General features: G+C 43.5%; 1 protein-coding gene across 2 annotated transcripts in view; it reads right to left on the bottom strand.

Annotated features, from left to right (window-relative positions):
- VPS8 (VPS8 subunit of CORVET complex) overlaps positions 1-21,208 on the bottom strand; it is a 216,496-nt gene that overhangs the window by 98,510 nt on the left and 96,778 nt on the right. For both annotated transcript variants that reach the window (XM_040439657.1, XM_040439658.1), the window contains one exon: positions 5,685-5,756. In XM_040439657.1, coding sequence (XP_040295591.1) covers positions 5,685-5,756 — 72 coding nt within the window. The remainder of the gene's footprint in view (positions 1-5,684; positions 5,757-21,208) is intronic.

Here is a 21,208-nt window from a genome sequence, read left to right as displayed (position 1 = left end):
GCGGAGCTCTTGGACTTAGTCGTGGCAGAGACCAACCGGTATGCCACATAATTTATATCCGCCAACCCGGGAAGCTTTTATGCCCAGCCTTTCCGGTGGAAACCAGTCCAAGTTTCCGAACTTAAAATTTTTTTGGGCCTTCTCCTCAACATGGGTCTAACTAAAAAGCATGAATTGCGGTCATATTGGTCCACGAACCCGATTCATCACATGCCCATGTTCTCTGCTGCTATGTCCAGGGCACGATTTGAGGCCATCCTCCGTTTCCTGCATTTTAGTGACAACACCACCTCCCGTCCCAGAGACCACCCAGCTTTTGACCGGCTCCACAAAATTCGGCCCCTTATAGACCATTTCAACCAGAAATTTGCAGATTTGTATACCCCTGAGCAAAACATCTGCGTAGACGAGTCCCTAATACATTTTACCGGGCGCCTTGGCTTCAAACAATACATCCCAAGCAAGCGTGCCCGGTATGGGGTCAAATTGTATAAGCTCTGTGAAAGGGCCACAGGCTATACCCACAAATTTCGGATCTATGAGGGAAAAGATCAGACCCTGGAGCCGGTCGGTTGCCCTGACTACCTGGGGAGCAGTGGGAAGACAGTCTGGGACTTGGTGTCACCCTTATTCGGCAAGGGGTACCATCTTTGTGGACAAATTTTACACAAGTGTGGCCCTCTTTAGGCATTTGTTTCTAGAAGGGATTTGCGCCTGTGGCACCGCGCGAACTAGTCGCGTGGGCTTCCCCCAACGGCTTGTAACCACCCGTCTTGCAAGGGGGAGAGGGCTGCCTTGTGTAACGAAGAACTGCTCGCGGTGAAATGGAGAGACAAGTGTGACGTTTACATGCTCTCCTCCATTCACGCAGACACGACAATCCAAATTGAGCGAGCAACCCGTGTCATTGAAAAGCCCCTCTGTGTCCACGACTATAATGCGCTCATGGGAGGGGTGGACTTCAATGACCAGATGTTGTCTCCGTATTTAGTTTCCCGCAGAACCAGACACTGGTATAAGAATGTGTCTGTATATTTAATTCAATTGGCGCTGTATAATAGTTTTGTTCTCTACAGTAAGGCTGGGAGAACAGGATCCTTCCTCAAATTCCAGGAAGAGATCATCGAGAACCTCCTGTATCCAGGAGGTTCCGTGGCCCCATCCACCAGTGTAGTTACCCGTCTACACGAGCGACATTTCCCCAGTGTCGTTCCTGGTACCTCAACCCAACCGTCACCCCGAAAAAGATTTCGTGTCTGTAGCAGGAGTGGAATAAGGCGTGACACCCGCTATTTCTGTCCTGACTGTCCTGACCACCCTGCCCTATGCTTTGGTGAGTGTTTCCGGAAGTACCACACACAGGTACACCTAGCATAGGGATTGCATCTCACAGGACAGGCACACAGGGCTATTAGGGCCCTTTTACTCACAGCTGCTGCAAACCTCTCCTTTCACCTGGGATAAAGTGCATAACGTACTTCGCCACATCTTTGGGCGATTTGCGCTTTGCACATTGTCCCATGGGGAAGGAGAGGTTTGTTCTATAAAGGTAAAAAAAACGAAACAAAAAAAAAATTACCGGTAAGTAAAAAAAAAGTTAATATGTTCTGTTCTAAAGTTAATAAAGTTATTGCGTTGCGGCCTGGTTTTTTCTTTTTTGTTTTGTTTTTTTACCTTCCAGGTGGACCAACCGATCGACTAGCTGCAGCACTGATGTGCATTCGGACAGAAGCATTGCGCTGCTGTCAGATTACACGCAAGTCGGTGTATGCGGCGCTGCAAGACGAGATTTCTCCTCTGCAGTAAAAGATACGTTTGCCGAGGCATATGAGCTGAGGAGGTGGCGGTGTTCATATACTTTGGCAAACACTTTGTATATATAAAAAAAAAAATCCCGGCAATGATTTATTCATCCACATCGATTGATGTGAATGGAGAAATCTGGTTTGCCAGGGCATACGAGCTAAGTAGGTATGGATGTTGGGCGGAGCTCCTATGTCCTGGCAGACGCCTTTCCCCTCCTTTTTCTTTTTTTGGCAGAGATTTTTTCATCCACATTGATCGATGCGAATGAAGAAATCTGTGCCGTTCATTTTTTTCTTTCAGCCCAGAGGCTGAACGGAAAAAAAAAATCTCATTACCCGTATGCTCAATATAAGGAGAATAGCAGAAACTCCTAATGCTGGGCATACATGTAATGATTGCGGAGACCCTCAAATGCCAGGGCAGTACAAACACCCCACAAATAACACCATTTTGGAAAGAAGACACCCCAAGGTATTCGCTGAGGGGCATATTGAATCTATGAAAGATTGAAATTTTTGTCCCAAGTTAGCGGAAAGGGAGACTTTGTGAGCAAAAAATCAATTTCCGCTAACTTGTGCCAAAATTTTTTTTTTTCTATGAACTCGCCATGCCCCTCATTGAATACCTTGGGGTGTCTTCTTTCCAAAATGGGGTCACATGTGGGGTATTTATACTGCCCTGGCATTTTAGGGGCCCCAAAGCGTGAGAAGAAGTCTGGTATCCAAATGTCTAAAAATGCCCTCCTAAAAGGAATTTGGGCACCTTTGCCCACCTAGGCTGCAAAAAAGTGTCACACATGTGGTATCTCCGTATTCAGGAGAAGTTGGGGAATGTGTTTTGGGGTGTCATTTTACATATACCCATGCTGGGTGAGATAAATATCTTGGTCAAATGCCAACTTTGTATAAAACAATGGGAAAAGTTGTCTTTTGCCAAGATATTTCTCTCACCCAGCATGGGTATATGTAAAATGACACCACAAAACACATTCCCCAACTTCTCCTGAATACGGCGATACCACATGTGTGACACTTTTTTGCAGCCTAGGTGGGCAAAGGGGCCCACATTCCAAAGAGCACCTTTCGGATTTCACAGGTCATTTACCTACTTACCACACATTAGGGCCCTTGGAAAATGCCAGGGCAGTATAACTACCCCACAAGTGACCCCATTTTGGAAAGAAGACACCCCAAGGTATTCCCTGAGGGGCATGGCAAATTCCTAGAGTTTTTTTTTTTTTGTCACAAGTTAGTGGAAAATGATGATTTTTTTTTTTTTTTTTTTTCATACAAAGTCTCATATTCCACTAACTTGTGACAAAAAATAAAAACTTCCATGAACTCACTATGCCCATCAGCGAATACCTTGGGGTCTCTTCTTTCCAAAATGGGGTCACTTGTGGGGTAGTTATACTGCCCTGGCATTCTAGGGGCCCAAATGTGTGGTAAGGAGTTTGAAATCAAATTCTGTAAAAAATGACCAGTGAAATCCGAAAGGTGCTCTTTGGAATATGGGCCCCTTTGCCCACCTAGGCTGCAAAAAAGTGTCACACATCTGGTATCTCCGTATTCAGGAGAAGTTGGGGAATGTGTTTTGGGGTGTCATTTTACATATACCCATGCTGGGTGAGAGAAATATCTTGGCAAAAGACAACTTTTCCCATTTTTTTATACAAAGTTGGCATTTGACCAAGATATTTCTCTCACCCAGCATGGGTATATGTAAAAAGACACCCTAAAACACATTCCCCAACTTCTCCTGAATACAGAGATACCAGATGTGTGACACTTTTTTGCAGCCTAGGTGGGCAAAGGGGCCCATATTCCAAAGAGCACCTTTCGGATTTCACTGGTCATTTTTTACAGAATTTGATTTCAAACTCCTTACCACACATTTGGGCCCCTAGAATGCCAGGGCAGTATAACTACCCCACAAGTGACCCCATTTTGGAAAGAAGAGACCCCAAGGTATTTCGTGATGGGCATAGTGAGTTCATGGAACTTTTTATTTTTTGTCACAAGTTAGTGGAATATGAGACTTTGTAAGAAAAAAAAAAAAAAAAATCATCATTTTCCGCTAACTTGTGACAAAAAATAAAAAGTTCTATGAACTCACTATGCCCATCAGCGAATACCTTAGGCTGTCTACTTTCCGAAATGGGGTCATTTGTGGGGTGTTTGTACTGTCTGGGCATTGTAGAACCTCAGGAAACATGACAGGTGCTCAGAAAGTCAGAGCTGCTTCAAAAAGCGGAAATTCACATTTTTGTACCATAGTTTGTAAATGCTATAACTTTTACCCAAACCATTTTTTTTTTTACCCAAACATTTTTTTTTTTATCAAAGACATGTAGAACAATAAATTTAGAGCAAAATTTATATATGGATCTCGTTTTTTTTTGCAAAATTTTACAACTGAAAGTGAAAAATGTCATTTTTTTGCAAAAAAAATCGTTAAATTTCGATTAATAACAAAAAAAGTTAAAATGTCAGCAGCAATGAAATACCACCAAATGAAAGCTCTATTAGTGAGAAGAAAAGGAGGTAAAATTCATTTGGGTGGTAAGTTGCATGACCGAGCAATAAACGGTGAAAGTAGTGTAGGTCAGAAGTGTAAAAAGTGGCCTGGTCTTTCAGGGTGTTTAAGCACTGGGGGCTGAGGTGGTTAAAGGGAACCTGTCACCGGGATTTTGTGTATATTGCTGAGGACATGGGTTGCTAGATGGCCACTAGCACATCCGCAATACCCAGTCCCCATAGCTCTGTGTACTTTTATTGTGGGAAAAAAAACGATTTGATACATATGCAAATTAACATAAGAGTCATATCTTACTTGTGTGACCAGAAAAGAGTCATATTTTCAAGCTCTGACTCATCGCAGGTTAATTTGCATATGTATAGAATCGTTTTTTATACACAAAAGCACACAGAGCTATGGGGACTGGCTATTGCGGATGTGCTAGTGGCCATCTAGCAACCCATGTCCTCAGCTCTATACACAAAATCCCGGTGACAGGTTCCCTTTAATTCCTAAAGTACAATTCTGCCATTCTAGAATCTACTTTGCAATGGATGCCGCTGGAAATGGGTGATGGAGCCAGGAATTTGTTGCCCAACCTCTGTAACCCACATTTTTTCTAGTGTACAATTAGCACATTTTAATATGCAAGGTGAACCCAGTAACCCAGGGAGAATGGAGCACCTCCAGCCCTGTACAGCTCTTGCACCATACAAACTCCCGCAAGACTTCAGGGCCAGGCGTATGTCTTCACTGCCTGGCACTGTCAGCCGTTGGTGGGGGTGCGGCATGAAAGGCAGTGAGCGGAGCCTCTGGGAGCATCGAGGTGCAGCGGCACCGCCCTTCTTGCTCCTAGAGTCTCATTTGCAAATTATAAAACATCAATTTTCTCAAGAATGCGACCACCTAGAAAGATGCGACCAAGATCATTATGTTCAACTATCACAGGTGAGATTGCGACATATCTGATGACAGAACCCCTTTACGGGGTCATTTACTAAGCTGAAATATGCCCAAATTAGGCGTATTTCAGGCGCAGATGTCGACGCAACGGTTAGTTGCACCGCTATCTGCGACTTCGCCCCACTCATGCCAGGTCTAAAATTGTGGGCGTGGCGTGGGTAGGGACAGGCCTGTCTCATTCATCATTTTAATACAGCTAGAAAGCGGTCTTACATTTGGAACTGGCGCTGGATGTGCCAAAGTTATGGAGAGGCCGGCACCTCTTCATAACTCCAGAGGATCCACCGCCAGCTATGGGGCTTTAATAAGACCGGCGCCTAAAAAATCAGTCTTAATAAAGGTGCCCCTTACTGTTTACATAGAGGTGTATATAAAAACATGGATTACCATTCACTTACCTTCAGTAAGATGTCCACAATCCTCTGTTGGTGTTCCACAGCTTGTTTATCATTAGTAAAATCTTCAAATGTCTAAAAAGACACAAAAGACAAAAGAGTAAACCTGTCGCTACGTTTTCAATCACTATCCTACACTGCAAATGTGCTGCAGAGGAGTGAAGAAAGTATAATGAACCCCCGGCTCATCCCATGCTTACTTATCATCCATTAGCTATGCACAGTATGTGCTGGTGGTTAACTGGAGCTTGAAGAGGGCTCAACACTTACAGGTAATTCTTATCACTATTTATTACTGTTATCCATCACATAAATTGAGGCTGTCACCAGGAAATGTACTGGTAAACCAGGCACAATGCCTTGTAGGGCTAGCTCAGCTGGAAGTAATGGTACCTTTCCCTTAGCAATCCCTTGCCTCTTGCTGGAAACAAAGAGCTTCTAATCCATATGCCAATGAGCGGATAAATACACAAAGGGCGGGCCAAGCCCCTCTGCGCACCCTTGCTCCTCCTGCCAGCCCCTCTGCGCACCCTTGCTCCTCCTGCCAGCCCCTCTGCGCACCCTTGCTCCTCCTGCCAGCCCCTCTGCGCACCCTTGCTGCTCCTGCCAGCCCCTCTGCGCACCCTTGCTCCTCCTGCCAGCCCCTCTGCGCACCCTTGCTCCTCCTGCCAGCCCCTCTGCGCACCCTTGCTCCTCCTGCCAGCCCCTCTGCGCACCCTTGCTCCTCCTGCCAGCCCCTCCCTTTCCTCCTTGATTGACAGGGACAATGAAATAGGAGAGGAACGGCTAGCAGAGAAAACCGCAGGAGCAAAAGAGTGGCTTGGGCCGCCTCCAGTGCACTTAACTGCTTATTTGCATATGGATTAAAAGTACCTTTTCTCCAGAAAATTTTAAAAAATTTTATTAAGCGAAAGAATCTTTTAATAAGAATAAATATTGTACTGCACCTTATCCACTTCATGTGACTTCTGTGTTGGAAAAAGTGGAGCCGGCGCTGTATAAATATGGCGCTAGTTCTCAATGTATTGACAGCAGACATAAACATTACTGACAATCATGACATATGCAGAGGGGGGCATTTATTATATGTCTGCGAAGGTTTTCATTCATCCAGGTCAGGCTCAGACTGATTCCCCCGAGCAGGGTCCCACACCCTTGTACATGAGGCATATGGCACAGTAGACTGGCTGCACTACATACAGATAGGCAGCATACAGCATCTCCGTTCGCTTATGCGTCCATATAAAAACTGCAGATTATTCAACCAACTACTTCGCTTATTAAAAGGGGTTGTCTCACTTCAGCAAATACCATTTATTATGTAGAGAAAGTTAATATAAGGCACTTTCATATGTATTGTGATTGTCCATATTGCCTCTTTTGCTGCCTGGATTATTTTTTCCATCACATTATACACTGCTCGTTTCCATGGTTATGACCACCCTGCAATCCATCAGTGGTGGTTGCGCTTGCACACTATGGGAGAATGAGCTGGCCTTTCTGGTGGCCGGGACTTTGGGACCTCACATAAAACTAGTGCTTTTCCTATAATGTGCAAGCACGGCCACCACTGACAGATTGCAGGGTGGTCGTAACCATGGAAACGAACAAAGAAAGCAATGTGGATAATAACAATACATTAGTAAGCGGCTTGTATTAACTTTCTCTACATGTTAAATGCAATTTGCTCAAGTGAGACAACCCCTTTAATTTAGATGCATCGGGGGCCTAAGATAACTTATAGGTACAAAGTCAAGGGATCCAGGGACCTGCACTTAGTAACTGCAGGGGCCCTAATGATAAATATTCCAAATCTATTATATAATAAGAAATTTGTTAGCCTCTGGTGCACCTGACCCCTCACACTTGTTATAATCTATGTCAGGAAACTGGAATAGATTCTATTGGAAAGCTACATCAGCTCTCTTGCTGGTGTAATTTTCCGCTTTGGTGCAAGGACCTGCAGGGATGGACCACAATTACCAGGAGGCGCGCATTTCTTAATAATTGTGGCAGCAGGAGACAGGTTAAACCCAACATGTAACGCACCAGTCTTAGTAAATGTTCCCCATAATGCATTTCTGAGAATGGCTGGCTATAATTCCTCTCATGTCCTATATGCGATTCTTGGCAAATGCATTAAACTATAAAAGACCATACACCACATCTAAAGCTCCAATAAAAAACAAACAGCAATAATGAAAATAGTTTGCTCCGATGAAAGGAAACATCAGAACGTGACCAATTCCTATGAAGGGTTTTGCTTGACAGGAAGACACACTGGACAGACACATGGCACTCTCGCTCTTTGCTTTCCACAAGTCTAATCATCTGATGACTTCCAACAACTTAATTATCATTCCCTGTTCTGTACCCAGATTATGAGCTTGGAGGGAGTTGAATAAACCTCATTTAATTTTCCTCAAGTCTCCCGAGGTCTACGCTTCAGAAAAAGAGACTTCAGAAGGGAAAAGAGACGCTTGGATTAAATGTCCTCCCTTTGAACTAAAGCCGAGTCGTGGTGTTGATAATAGGCAAGCGTTCCCCAAGCAGATGAAAGCTAAGCATTTGGGGGCGAGGAGGGGAGAGGGGCACCGACGAAAGGAAGAAAATATATTCTGGATAAAAGGACAAAACTGACAATCCTGAGATGTGCGGCTAAATGTACAAAAACTGCACTTACTGTATCCCTTCTACCTGAACTTTTGACAGTCACTATAATCACAGTATGGCAAGTATGTGCACACCTCTAATTTCCTAAATTTACCTATTTGTCGTTTGCCTTGAGTAAAGCAAAAGCTTAACATTCGGATCTTGACTTTGCTACAGATTTCACCTGGAGGATTGCAAAGGGTGAAATGTGTTGCATCCGTGAGATATTAGCTTGCTGCTTTTCCAAGTGCTGATTTTATAACTGCATTGGAGATTTTCAGGAGACTAACTTAGTCTAACTCAGAGCTTTTCCACTGTAGCAGAACCTCAGTGGTGTTTCAGGTGGATACTCAGACACTGTGTTTCAAAACAGGTAAGGAATTTGTTAGACACAGTATCTCTATTGTCTGATTGCAAATGAGCATAGGCGAGTAAGGTGTTAAATTGCTGTTGGGGGAGGAGCCTTTGTGGGAGTGTGTATATATATATATATAGCAACATAGTATTCGCTTGCTAATTATAGCTTGCTGCTTTTCCAAGTGCTGATTTGTTTGTTTAAAATCTTTCCTCTCTTTACAATGGCAGACCTGGTTCTGTGCAGGAATTGTTGTGCTTTTATTTCAGGTTCCACTCTTCGGAGGTTTGGATACTGTCTGATCTGTAGACAGCTCTCCGTAATGCAGCAGGAAATAGCCTTTTTGAAATATGAGATTTGTAAATTAACCATTAAACAAACTCAGGCTGAGAACATTGCAATGCCACTGCCACAGAAGCCCCCTAGAAATGGAAGATGGGTTACTGCAGGTTCTGGTAGACTGAGAGTTGTTGATAGAAGACATGTCCCACAGTCTGTGGCTCTCCATAATTCATTTGCAGCACTTTCAGAGTGCAAGAGCAACATGGAGGACGGCTCAGGCACAGTGGGTGAGAAACAATCATCTCCCATGCCTAAAGTATGCAAGACTGCAGCCAAAGACAAAAAGGATAAGGTGAGGACTGATAATAAGCAGCTGTTGGTGGGCGATTCCATCATAAGAGGTGTGAAGATTGAGGAGAATGGTGTTGTGAGATATCTCCCTGGTGTTACCGCTAGCAGGGATAGACGACGGATCCTTAATATTGTTAGGCAAGCAAAGCTGGAAAGGGAGGTGGATGTTATTGTCCATCTTGGGACAAATGATCTGGCTTGCAATGAGGTTTCAAAGGTGAAAGAAGCTTTTCACACACTTGGAAAGGATATACGGGCGGTTGCATCAACTGTTTCATTCTCTGAAGTTTTGCCTGTGCATAACCTTCAGCATGACAGGAAGATGCGCATTAAGGAATTCAATGTATGGCTTGATGAATGGTGTCTGAACCAAGGGTTTGGCTTTGTGTCTCATGTTAGCTCTTGCGGGAATGGAAAAGAACTGTACAAGAAAGATGGTTTGCATCTTTCTCTCAAGGGAACGAATGTCCTCGGTGAACAGTTCCAAGTATTTGCTAAGGAGCATTTAAACTAGGAAAGGGGGGCAAAAGAGTGATAATCCAGCAGTCCAACTGCCCCCCAGAACAATGCCAGAAGATGCCAGTAGCACAAAGGTTAAGAAATAACAAGCTCAGATTCTTGTCTACAAATGATCGCAGTTTAGGGAATAAGATCAATGAACTTGAGGCTATAATGGCATCTGAGAATATAGATGTAGTGGCTGTTACTGAGACCTGGTTCAATGGGAGTAATGACTGAGATATAACAATACCAGGGTTCTCTCTATACAGGAAAGACAGAGAAGGCAAGAAGGGGGAGGGGTGGCCCTGTATGTGAAAGATAGCATAAAATCTAATTTGATACAAGTTAGCGAGAACAATTTAGAGTCAGTTTGGGTTACCTTGCAGCTTGATAATCATAAGGTAACTCGTGTAGGTGTGATATATAGACCACCTAGCCAAGTCAAAGAATTAGATGATCTAATAGTTGAGTAAATAGCTAAAATGACCTTGAAGGGGGAAGTTATCATTATGGGAGACTTCAATCTTCCTGATGTAAACTGGAAAACCAAAATAGCTAGTTCTGCCAGGAGTACAGATATTCTAAATTCCCTACTGGGATTATCTCTACAGCAAGTAGTTGAGGAGCCAACCCGGAAGGAGGCCATTTTAGATTTAGTATTCACAAATGGGAATTTGGTATCTGATATTACTGTAGGGGAAAGCTTGGGATCTAGTGATCACCAGTCAGTGTGGTTTACTATAAGTACAGTGACTGAGTCACACCACACAAAAACAAAAGTTTTAGATTTTAGAAAAACAGACTTTTCTAAAATTAGATTAGTGGTATACGAGTGTCTATCAGATTGGAACAGTTTCATTGGAGTCCAGGAGAAATGGGACTACTTAACCACCTCAGCCCCCAGTGCTTAAACACCCTGAAAGACCAGGCCACTTTTTACACTTCAGCACTACACTACTTTCACCGTTTATTGCTCGGTCATGCAACTTACCACCCAAATGAATTTTACCTCCTTTTCTTCTCACTAATAGAGCTTTCATTTGGTGGTATTTCATTGCTGCTGCCATTTTTACTTTTTTTGTTATTAATCGAAATTTAACGATTTTTTTGCAAAAAAATGACATTTTTCACTTTCAGTTGTAAAATTTTGCAAAAACAACGAGATCCATATATAAATTTTGCTCTAAATTTATTGTTCTACATGTCTTTGATAAAAAAAAAATGTTTGGGTAAAAAAAAAATGGTTTGGGTAAAAGTTATAGCGTTTACAAACTATGGTACAAAAATGTGAATTTCCGCTTTTTGAAGCAGCTCTGACTTTCTGAGCACCTGTCATGTTTCCTGAGGTTCTACAATGCCCAGACAGTACAAACACCCCACAAATTACCCCATTTCGGAAAGTACACACCCTAAGGTATTCGCTGATGGGCATAGTGAGTTCATAGAACTTTTTATTTTTTGTCACAAGTTAGCGGAAAATGATGATTTTATTTTTATTTTTTTCTTACAAAGTCTCATATTCCACTAATTTGTGACAAAAAATAAAAACTTCTATGAACTCACAATGCCCATCACGAAATACCTTGGGGTCTCTTCTTTCCAAAATGGGGTCACTTGTGGGGTAGTTATACTACCCTGGCATTCTAGGGGCCCAAATGTGTGGTAAGGAGTTTGAAATCAAATTCTGTAAAAAATGACCAGTGAAATCCGAAAGGTGCTCTTTGGAATATGGGCCCCTTTGCCCACCTAGGCTGCAAAAAAGTGTCACACATCTGGTATCTCTGTATTCAGGAGAAGTTGAGGAATGGGTTTTGGGGTGTCTTTTTACATATACCCATGCTGGGTGAGATAAATATCTTGGTCAAATGCCAACTTTGTATAAAAAAATGGGAAAAGTTGTATTTTGCCAAGATATTTCTCTCACCCAGCATGGGTATATGTAAAATGACACCCCAAAACACATTCCCCAACTTCTCCTGAGTACGGAGATACCAGATGTGTGACACTTTTTTGCAGCCTAGGTGGGCAAAGGGGCCCATATTCCAAAGAGCACCTTTCGGATTTCACTGGTCATTTTTTACAGAATTTGATTTCAAACTCCTTATCACACATTTGGGCCCCTAGAATGCCAGGGCAGTATAACTACCCCACAAGTGACCCCATTTTGGAAAGAAGACGCCCCAAGGTATTCCGTGAGGGGCATGGCAAGTTCCTAGAATTTTTTATTTTTTGTCACAAGTTAGTGGAAAATGATGATTTTTTTTATTTTTATTTTTTTCATACAAAGTCTCATATTCCACTAACTTGTGACAAAAAATAAAAACTTCCATTAACTCACTATGCCCATCAGCGAATACCTTGGGGTCTCTTCTTTCCAAAATGGGGTCACTTGTGGGGTATTTATACTGCCCTGGCATTCTAGGGGCCCAAATGTGTGGTAAGGAGTTTGAAATCAAATTCTGTAAAAAATGACCTGTGAAATCCGAAAGGTGCTCTTTGGAATATGGGCCCCTTTGCCCACCTAGGCTGCAAAAAAAGTGTCACACATCTGGTATCTCTGTATTCAGGAGAAGTTGGGGAATGTGTTTTGTGGTGTCTTTTTACATATACCCATGCTGGGTGAGAGAAATATCTTGGCAAAAGACAACTTTTCCCATTTTTTTATACTAAGTTGGCATTTGACTAAGATATTTATCTCACCCAGCATGGGTATATGTAAAAAGACACCCCAAAACACATTCCTCAACTTCTCCTGAATACAGAGATACCAGATGTGTGACACTTTTTTGCAGCCTAGGTGGGCAAAGGGGCCCATATTCCAAAGAGCACCTTTCGGATTTCACAGGTCATTTTTTACAGAATTTGATTTCAAACTCCTTACCACACATTTGGGCCCCTAGAATGCCAGGGCAGTATAAATACCCCACAAGTGACCCCATTTTGGAAAGAAGAGACCCCAAGGTATTCGCTGATGGGCATAGTGAGTTCATGGAAGTTTTTATTTTTTGTCACAAGTTAGTGGAATATGAGACATTGTATGAAAAAAAAATAAAAAAAAATAAATCATCATTTTCCACTAACTTGTGACAAAAAATATAAAATTCTAGGAACTTGCCATGCCCCTCACGGAATACCTTGGGGTGTCTTCTTTCCAAAATGGGGTCACTTGTGGGGTAGTTATACTGCCCTGGCATTTTCCAGGGGCCCTAATGTGTGGTAAGTAGGTAAATGACCTGTAAAAATCCTAAAGGTGCTCTTTGGAATATGGGCCCCTTTGCCCACCTAGGCTGCAAAAAAGTGTCACACATGTGATATCGCCGTATTCAGGAGAAGTTGGGGAATGTGTTTTGGGGTGTCATTTTACATATACCCATGCTGGGTGAGAGAAATATCTTGGCAAAAGACAACTTTTCCCATTTTTTTTATACAAAGTTGGCATTTGACCAAGATATTTATCTCACCCAGCATGGGTATATGTAAAATGACACCCCAAAACACATTCCCCAACTTCTCCTGAGTACGGCGATACCAGATGTGTGACACTTTTTTGCAGCCTAGATGCGCAAAGGGGCCCAAATTCCATTTAGGAGGGCATTTTTAGACATTTGGATACCAGACTTCTTCTCACGCTTTGGGGCCCCTAGAATGCCAGGGCAGTATAAATACCCCACATGTGACCCCATTTTGGAAAGAAGACACCCCAAGGTATTCAATGAGGGGCATGGCGAGTTCATAGAAATTTATTTTTTTTGGCACAAGTTAGCGGAAATTGATATTTTTTATTTTTTTCTCACAAAGTCTCCCGTTCCGCTAACTTGGGACAAAAATTTCAATCTTTCATGGACTCAATATGCCCCTCACGGAATACCTGGGGGTGTCTTCTTTCCGAAATGGGGTCACATGTGGGGTATTTATACTGCCCTGGCATTCTAGGGGCCCTAAAGCGTGAGAAGAAGTCTGGAATATAAATGTCTAAAAAATTTTACGCATTTGGATTCCGTGAGGGGTATGGTGAGTTCATGTGAGATTTTATTTTTTGACACAAGTTAGTGGAATATGAGACTTTGTAAGAAAAAAAAATAATAATTCCGCTAACTTGGGCCAAAAAAATGTCTGAATGGAGCCTTACAGAGGGTGATCAATGACAGGGGGGGGGGGTGATCAATGACAGGGGGGGTGATCAATGACAGGGGGGGTGATCAATGACAGGGGGGTGATCAGAGAGTCTATATGGGGTGATCACCACAGTCATTGATCACGCCCCTGTAAGGCTTCATTCAGATGTCCGTATGTGTTTTGCGGATCCGATCCATGTATCCGTGGATCCGTAAAAATCATATGGACATCTGAATGCAGCATGACAGGGGGGGGTGATCAATGACAGGGGGGGGGGGGATCAATGACAGGGGGGTGATCAGGGAGTCTATATGGGGTGATCACCCCCCCTGGAAGGCTCTAGGGAGACGCCTGTATGTGTTTTGCGAATCCGATCCATCTATCAGTGGATCCGTAAAAATCATGCGGACATCTGAATGGAGCTTTACAGGGGGTTGATCAATGACAGGGGGGTGATCAGGGAGTCTATATGGGGTGATAACCACAGTCATTGATCACGCCCCTGTAAGGCTTCATTCAGACGTCCGTATGCGTTTTGCGGATCCGATCCATCTATCAGTGGATCCGTAAAAATCATGCGGACATCTGAATGGAGCTTTACAGGGGGTTGATCAATGACAGGGGGGTAATCAATGACAGGGGGGTGATCAGGGAGTCTATATGGGGTGATCACCACAGTCATTGATCATGCCCCTGTAAGGCTTTATTCAGACGTCCGTATGCGTTTTGCGGATCCGATCCACCTATCAGTGGATCCGTAAAAATCATGCGGACATCTGAATGGAGCTTTACAGGATGTTGATCAATGACAGGGGTGTAATCAATGACAGGGGGGTGATCAGGGAGTCTATATGGGGTGATAACCACAGTCATTGATCACGCCCCTGTAAGGCTTCATTCAGACGTCCGTATGCGTTTTGCGGATCCGATCCATCTATCAGTGGATCCGTAAAAATCATGCGGACATCTGAATGGAGCTTTACAGGGGGTTGATCAATGACAGGGGGGTAATCAATGACAGGGGGGTGATCAGGGAGTCTATATGGGGTGATAACCACAGTCATTGATCACGCCCCTGTAAGGCTTCATTCAGACGTCCGTATGCGTTTTGCGGATCCGATCCATATATCAGTGGATCCGTAAAAATCATGCGGACATCTGAATGGAGCTTTACAGGGGGTTGATCAATGACAGGGGTGTAATCAATGACAGGGGGGTGATCAGGGAGTCTATATGGGGTGATCAGGGGCTAATAAGGGGTTAATAAGTGACGGGGGGGGGGGGGGTGTAGTGTAGTGTAGTGGTGCTTGGTGGGACTTTACTGAGCTACCTGTGTCCTCTGGTGGTCGATCCAAACAAAGGGGACCACCAGAGGACCAGGTAGCAGGTATATTAGACGCTGTTATCAAAACAGCGTCTAATATACCTGTTAGGGGTTAAAAAAACACATCTCCAGCCTGCCAGCGAACGATCGCCGCTGGCAGGCTGGAGATCAACTCTCTTACCTTCCGTTCCTGTGAGCGCGCACGCCTGTGTGCGCGCGTTCACAGGAAATCCCGGCTCACGCGAGATGACGCGTATATGCGTCGCTGAGCGCAGGGCTGCCACCTCCGGAACGCGAATCTGCGTACATCGGTCCGGAGGTGGTTAAAAGTGGCACTATTGAAGGCAACAGAAAATTGCATTAGGCTTGTCAGTAAAAGCAAAAAAAGGAAGAGACCACTGTGGTACTCAGCAGAAGTGGCCAAAATCATTAAAAACAAAAAGATAGCATTTAGGAATTATAAAAAAAACTAAAACGAGGATGACAGGCAAATTTATAAGATTAGGCAGAGAGAGGCCAAACAAGTTATAAGAGCTTCTAAAGCACAGGCAGAAGAGAAATTAGCTCAGTCAGGGAAAAAAGGCGATAAGGCATTCTTCAGATACATAAATGAAAAAAGAAAACTAAAACAAGGAATTACCAAATTAAAAACAAAAGAAGGAAGGTATATGGAAGAAGATAAATAACTAGCTGACTGCCTCAATGAATACTTCTGTTCAGTTTTTACAAAGGAAAATTAAGGAAAAGGACCTCAGTTAGGAAAGAAGACTAATGCATCTTTTGATGCATGTGTCTTTACAGAGGAAGAGGTTCTAAGTCAGCTGTCTAAAATTAATACAAATAAGTCACAGGGGCCTGATGGGATACACCCAAAGCTATTAAAAGAGCTCTGCGGTGAACTAGCAAAACCATTAACAGATTTATTTAACCAATCACTGGCAACAGGAGTCGTCCCAGAAGATTGGAAATTAGCAAATGTTGTGCCCATTCACAAGAAAGGTAGTAGGGAGGAATCGGGCAACTATAGGCCAGTAAGCCTGACATCAATAGTGGGGAAAATAATGGAAACCATACTTAAGGAGAGGATTGTGGAACATCTAAAATCCCATGGATTGAAAGATGAAAAACAGCATGGGTTTACTTCAGGGAGATCATGTCAAACTAATCTTATTGATTTTTTTGATTGGGTGACTAAAATAACAGATGGCGGAGGTGCAGTAGACATCGCTTATCTAGACTTTAGTATGGCTTTTGATACTGTCCCACATAGAAGGCTTATCAATAAATTGCAGTCTTTGGGCTTGGACTCCCATATTGTTGAATGGATTAGGCAGTGGCTGAGGGACAGACAACAGAGGGTTGTAGTCAATGGAGTATATTCAGACCATGGTCTTGTTACCAGTGGGGTACCTCATGGATCTGTTCTGGGACCCATATTGTTTTAATATCTTTATCAGCAAAATTGCAGAAGGCCTCGATGGTAAGGTGTGTCTTTTTGCTGATGACACAAAGATTTGTAACAGGGTTTTCCAAATAGAAAAGGATTTAGGAAAACTAGAGGAATGGTCAAAAATCTGGCAACTAAAATTTAATGTTAACCACCTCAGCCCCCATAGCTTAAACACCCTGAAAGACCAGGCCACTTTTTACACTTCTGACCTACACTACTTTCACCGTTTATTGCTCGGTCATGCAACTTACCACCCAAATGAATTTTACCTCCTTTTCTTCTTACTAATAGAGCTTTCATTTGGTGGTATTTCATTGCTGCTGACATTTTTACTTTTTTTGTTATTAATCAAAATTTAACGATTTTTTTGCAAAAAAATGACATTTTTCACTTTCAGTTGTAAAATTTTGCAAAAAAACGAGATCCATATATAAATTTTGCTCTAAATTTATTGTTCTACATGTCTTTGATAAAAAAAAAATGTTTGGGTAAAAAAAAAAAAAAAAGGTTTGGGTAAAAGTTATAGCGTTTACAAACTATGGTACAAAAATGTGAATTTCCGCTTTTTGAAGCAGCTCTGACTTTATGAGCACCTGTCATGTTTCCTGAGGTTCTACAATGGCCAGACAGTACAAACACCCCACAAATGACCCCATTTCGGAAAGTAGACACCCTAAGGTATTCGCTGATGGGCATAGTGAGTTCATAGAACTTTTTATTTTTTGTCACAAGTTAGCGGAAAATGATGATTTTTTAATTTTTTTTTCTTTTCTTACAAAGTCTCATATTCCACTAACTTGTGACAAAAAAGAAAAACTTCCATGACCTCACTATGCCCATCAGCGGATACCTTGGGGTGTCTTCTTTCCAAAATGGGGTCACTTGTGGGGTAGTTATACTGCCCTGGCATTCTAGGGGCCCAAATGTGTGGTAAGAAGTTTGAAATCAAATTCTGTAAAAAATGGCCGGTGAAATCCGAAAGGTGCTCTTTGGAATATGGGCCCCTTTGCCCACCTAGGCTGCAAAAAAGTGTCACACATGTGGTATCTCCGTATTCAGGAGAAGTTGGGGAATGTGTTTTGGGGTGTCATTTTACATATACCCATGCTGGGTGAGAGAAATATCTTGGCAAAAGACAACTTTGTATAAAAAAATGGGAAAAGTTGTCTTTTGCCAAGATATTTCTCTCACCTAGCATGGGTATATGTAAAATGACACCCCAAAACACATTCCCCAACTTCTCCTGAATACGGAGATACCAGATGTATGACACTTTTTTGCAGCCTAGGTGGGTAAAGGGGCCCATATTCCAAAGAGCACCTTTCGGATTTCACAGGTCATTTTTTACAGAATTTGATTTCAAACTCCTTACCACACATTTGGGCCCCTAGAATGCCAGGGCAGTATAACTACCCCACAAGTGACCCCATTTTGGAAAGAAGACACCCCAAGGTATTCGCTGATGGGCATAGTGAGTTCATGGAAGTTTTTATTTTTTGTCACAAGTTAGTGGAATATAAGACTTTGTAAAAAAAAATCAATAAAAAAAAAAATCATCATTTTCCGCTAGCTTGTGACAAAAAATATAAAATTCTAGGAACTCGCCATGCCCCTCACGGAATACCTTGGGGTGTCTTCTTTCCAAAATGGGGTCACTTGTGGGGTAGTTATACTGCCCTGGCATTTTCCAGGGGCCCTAATGTGTGGCAAGTAGGTAAATGACCTGTGAAATCCTAAAGGTGCTCTTTGGAATGTGGGCCCCTTTGCCCACCTAGGCTGCAAAAAAGTGTCACACATGTGGTATCGCCGTATTCAGGAGAAGTTGGGCAATGTGTTTTGGGGTGTCTTTTTACATATACTCATGCTGGGTGAGAGAACTATCTCGGCAAAAGACAACTTTTCCCATTTTTCTATACAAAGTTGGCATTTGACCAAGATATTTATCTCATCCAGCATGGGTATATGTAAAATGACACCCCAAAACACATTGCGCAACTTCTCCTGAGTACGGCGATACCTGATGTGTGACACTTTTTTGCAGCCTAGATGCGCAAAAGGGCCCACATTCCTTTTATGAGGGCATTTTTAGACATTTGGATACCAGACTTCTTCTCACGCTTTAGGGCCCCTAAAATGCCAGGGCAGTATAAATACCCCACATGTGACCCCATTTTGGAAAGAAGACACCCCAAGGTATTCAATGAGGGGCATGGCGAGTTCATAGAAATTTATTTTTTTTGGCACAAGTTAGCGGAAATTGATTTTATTTATTTTTTTCTCACAAAGTCTCCCTTTCCGCTAACTTGGGACAAAAATTTCAATCTTTCATGGACTCAATATGCCCCTCACGGAATACCTGGGGGTGTCTTCTTTCCGAAATGGGGTCACATGTCGGGTATTTATACTGCCCTGGCATTCTAGGGGCCCTAAAGCGTGAGAAGAAGTCTGGAATATAAATGTCTAAAAAATTTTACGCATTTGGATTCCGTGAGGGGTATGGTGAGTTCATGTGAGATTTAATTTTTTGACACAAGTTAGTGGAATATGAGACTTTGTAAGAAAAAAAAAATAATTTCCGCTAACTTGGGCCAAAAAAAATGTCTGAATGGAGCCTTACAGAGGGGTGATCAATGACAGGGGGGTGATCAATGACAGGGGGGTGATCAATGACAGGGGGGTGATCAGGGAGTCTATATGGGGTGATCACCCCCCTGTCATTGATCACCCCCCTATAAGGCTCCATTCAGATGTCCGTATGTGTTTTGCGGATCCGATCCATGTATCCGTAAAAATCATACGGACAGCTGAATGCAGCCTGACGGGGGGGTGATCAATGACAGGGGGGGTGATTAATGACAGGGGGGTGATCAGGGAGTCTATATGGGGTGATCACCCCCCCCTGGAAGGCTCCAGGGAGACGCCTGTATGTGTTTTGCGGATCCGATCCATCTATCAGTGGATCCGTAAAAATCATGCGGACGTCTGAATGGAGCTTTACAGGGGGGTGATCAAAGACAGGGGGGTAATCAATGACAGGGGGGTGATCAGGGAGTCTATATGGGGTGATCACCACAGTCATTGATCACGCCCCTGTAAGGCTCCATTCAGACGTCCGTATGCGTTTTGCGGATCCGATCCATCTATCAGTGGATCCGTAAAAATCATGCGGACATCTGAATGGAGCTTTACAGGGGGGTGATCAATGACAGGGGGGTAATCAATGACAGGGGGGTGATCAGGGAGTCTATATGGGGTGATCGCCACAGTCATTGATCACGCCCCTGTAAGGCTCCATTCAGACGTCCGTATGCGTTTTGCGGATCCGATCCATCTATCAGTGGATCCGTAAAAATCATGCGGACATCTGAATGGAGCTTTACAGGGGGGTGATCAATGACAGGGGGGTAATCAATGACAGGGGGGTGATCAGGGAGTCTATATGGGGTGATCACCAGTCATTGATCACGCCCCTGTAAGGCTCCATTCAGACGTCCGTATGCGTTTTGCGGATCCGATCCATCTATCAGTGGATCCGTAAAAATCATGCGGACATCTGAATGGAGCTTTACAGGGGGGTGATCAATGACAGGGGGGTAATCAATGACAGGGGGGTGATCAGGGAGTCTATATGGGGTGATCAGGGGTGATCAAGGGTGATCAAGGGTGAATAAGGGGTTAATAAGTGACAGGGGGGGGGTGTAGTGTAGTGGTGCTTGGTGCAACATATTACTGAGCTGCCTGTGTCCTCTGGTGGTCGATCCAAACAAAGGGGACCACCAGAGGACCAGGTAGCAGGTATATTAGACGCTGTTATCAAAACAGCGTCTAATATACCTGTTAGGGGTTAAAAAAATCACATCTCCAGCCTGCCAGCGAACGATCGCCGCTGGCAGGCTGGAGATCCACTCTCTTACCTTCCGTTCCTGTGAGCGCGCGCGCCTGTGTGCGCGCGTTCACAGAAAATCTCGGCCATCGCAAGAGGACGCGTATATGCGTCGCTGAGCGCAGGGCTGCCACCTCCGGAACGCGAATCTGCGTTAGGCGGTCCGGAGGTGGTTAATAAGTGCAAGATAATGCACCTGGGGCGTAATAAGTTAATAACCCAAGAGCAGAATATAAAATCAGTGATACAGTCCTAACCTCAGTATCTGAGGAAAGGGATTTAGGGGTCATTATTTCAGAAGACTTAAAGGTAGGCAGACAATATCATAGAGCAGCAGGAACTGCTAGCAGAATGCCATCCACAGACCCCCCAGCCCATAACAGTGCCATCCACAGACCCCCCACCCCTTAACTGTGCCATCCACGGATGTTCCCCATAAAACTGTCATCCACAGACCCCCCCCCCCCCCCCCGCCGCTCCAGTATACAAATATAAAATGTCTTATTCAATTAAAAGTGATTACACATGCCCCCTCACTCCTAATATTACCGTACATCCAAACATCTTCTGTACAACCCAGGCAGGCCAGCGCGTCACTCACTGACGTCACTTG

This window comes from Bufo bufo, chromosome 7 (genome assembly GCF_905171765.1).
Source record: "Bufo bufo chromosome 7, aBufBuf1.1, whole genome shotgun sequence".
NCBI classification, from domain to species: Eukaryota; Metazoa; Chordata; class Amphibia; order Anura; family Bufonidae; genus Bufo; species Bufo bufo.
This window is presented reverse-complemented; position numbering and strand designations above follow the sequence as displayed.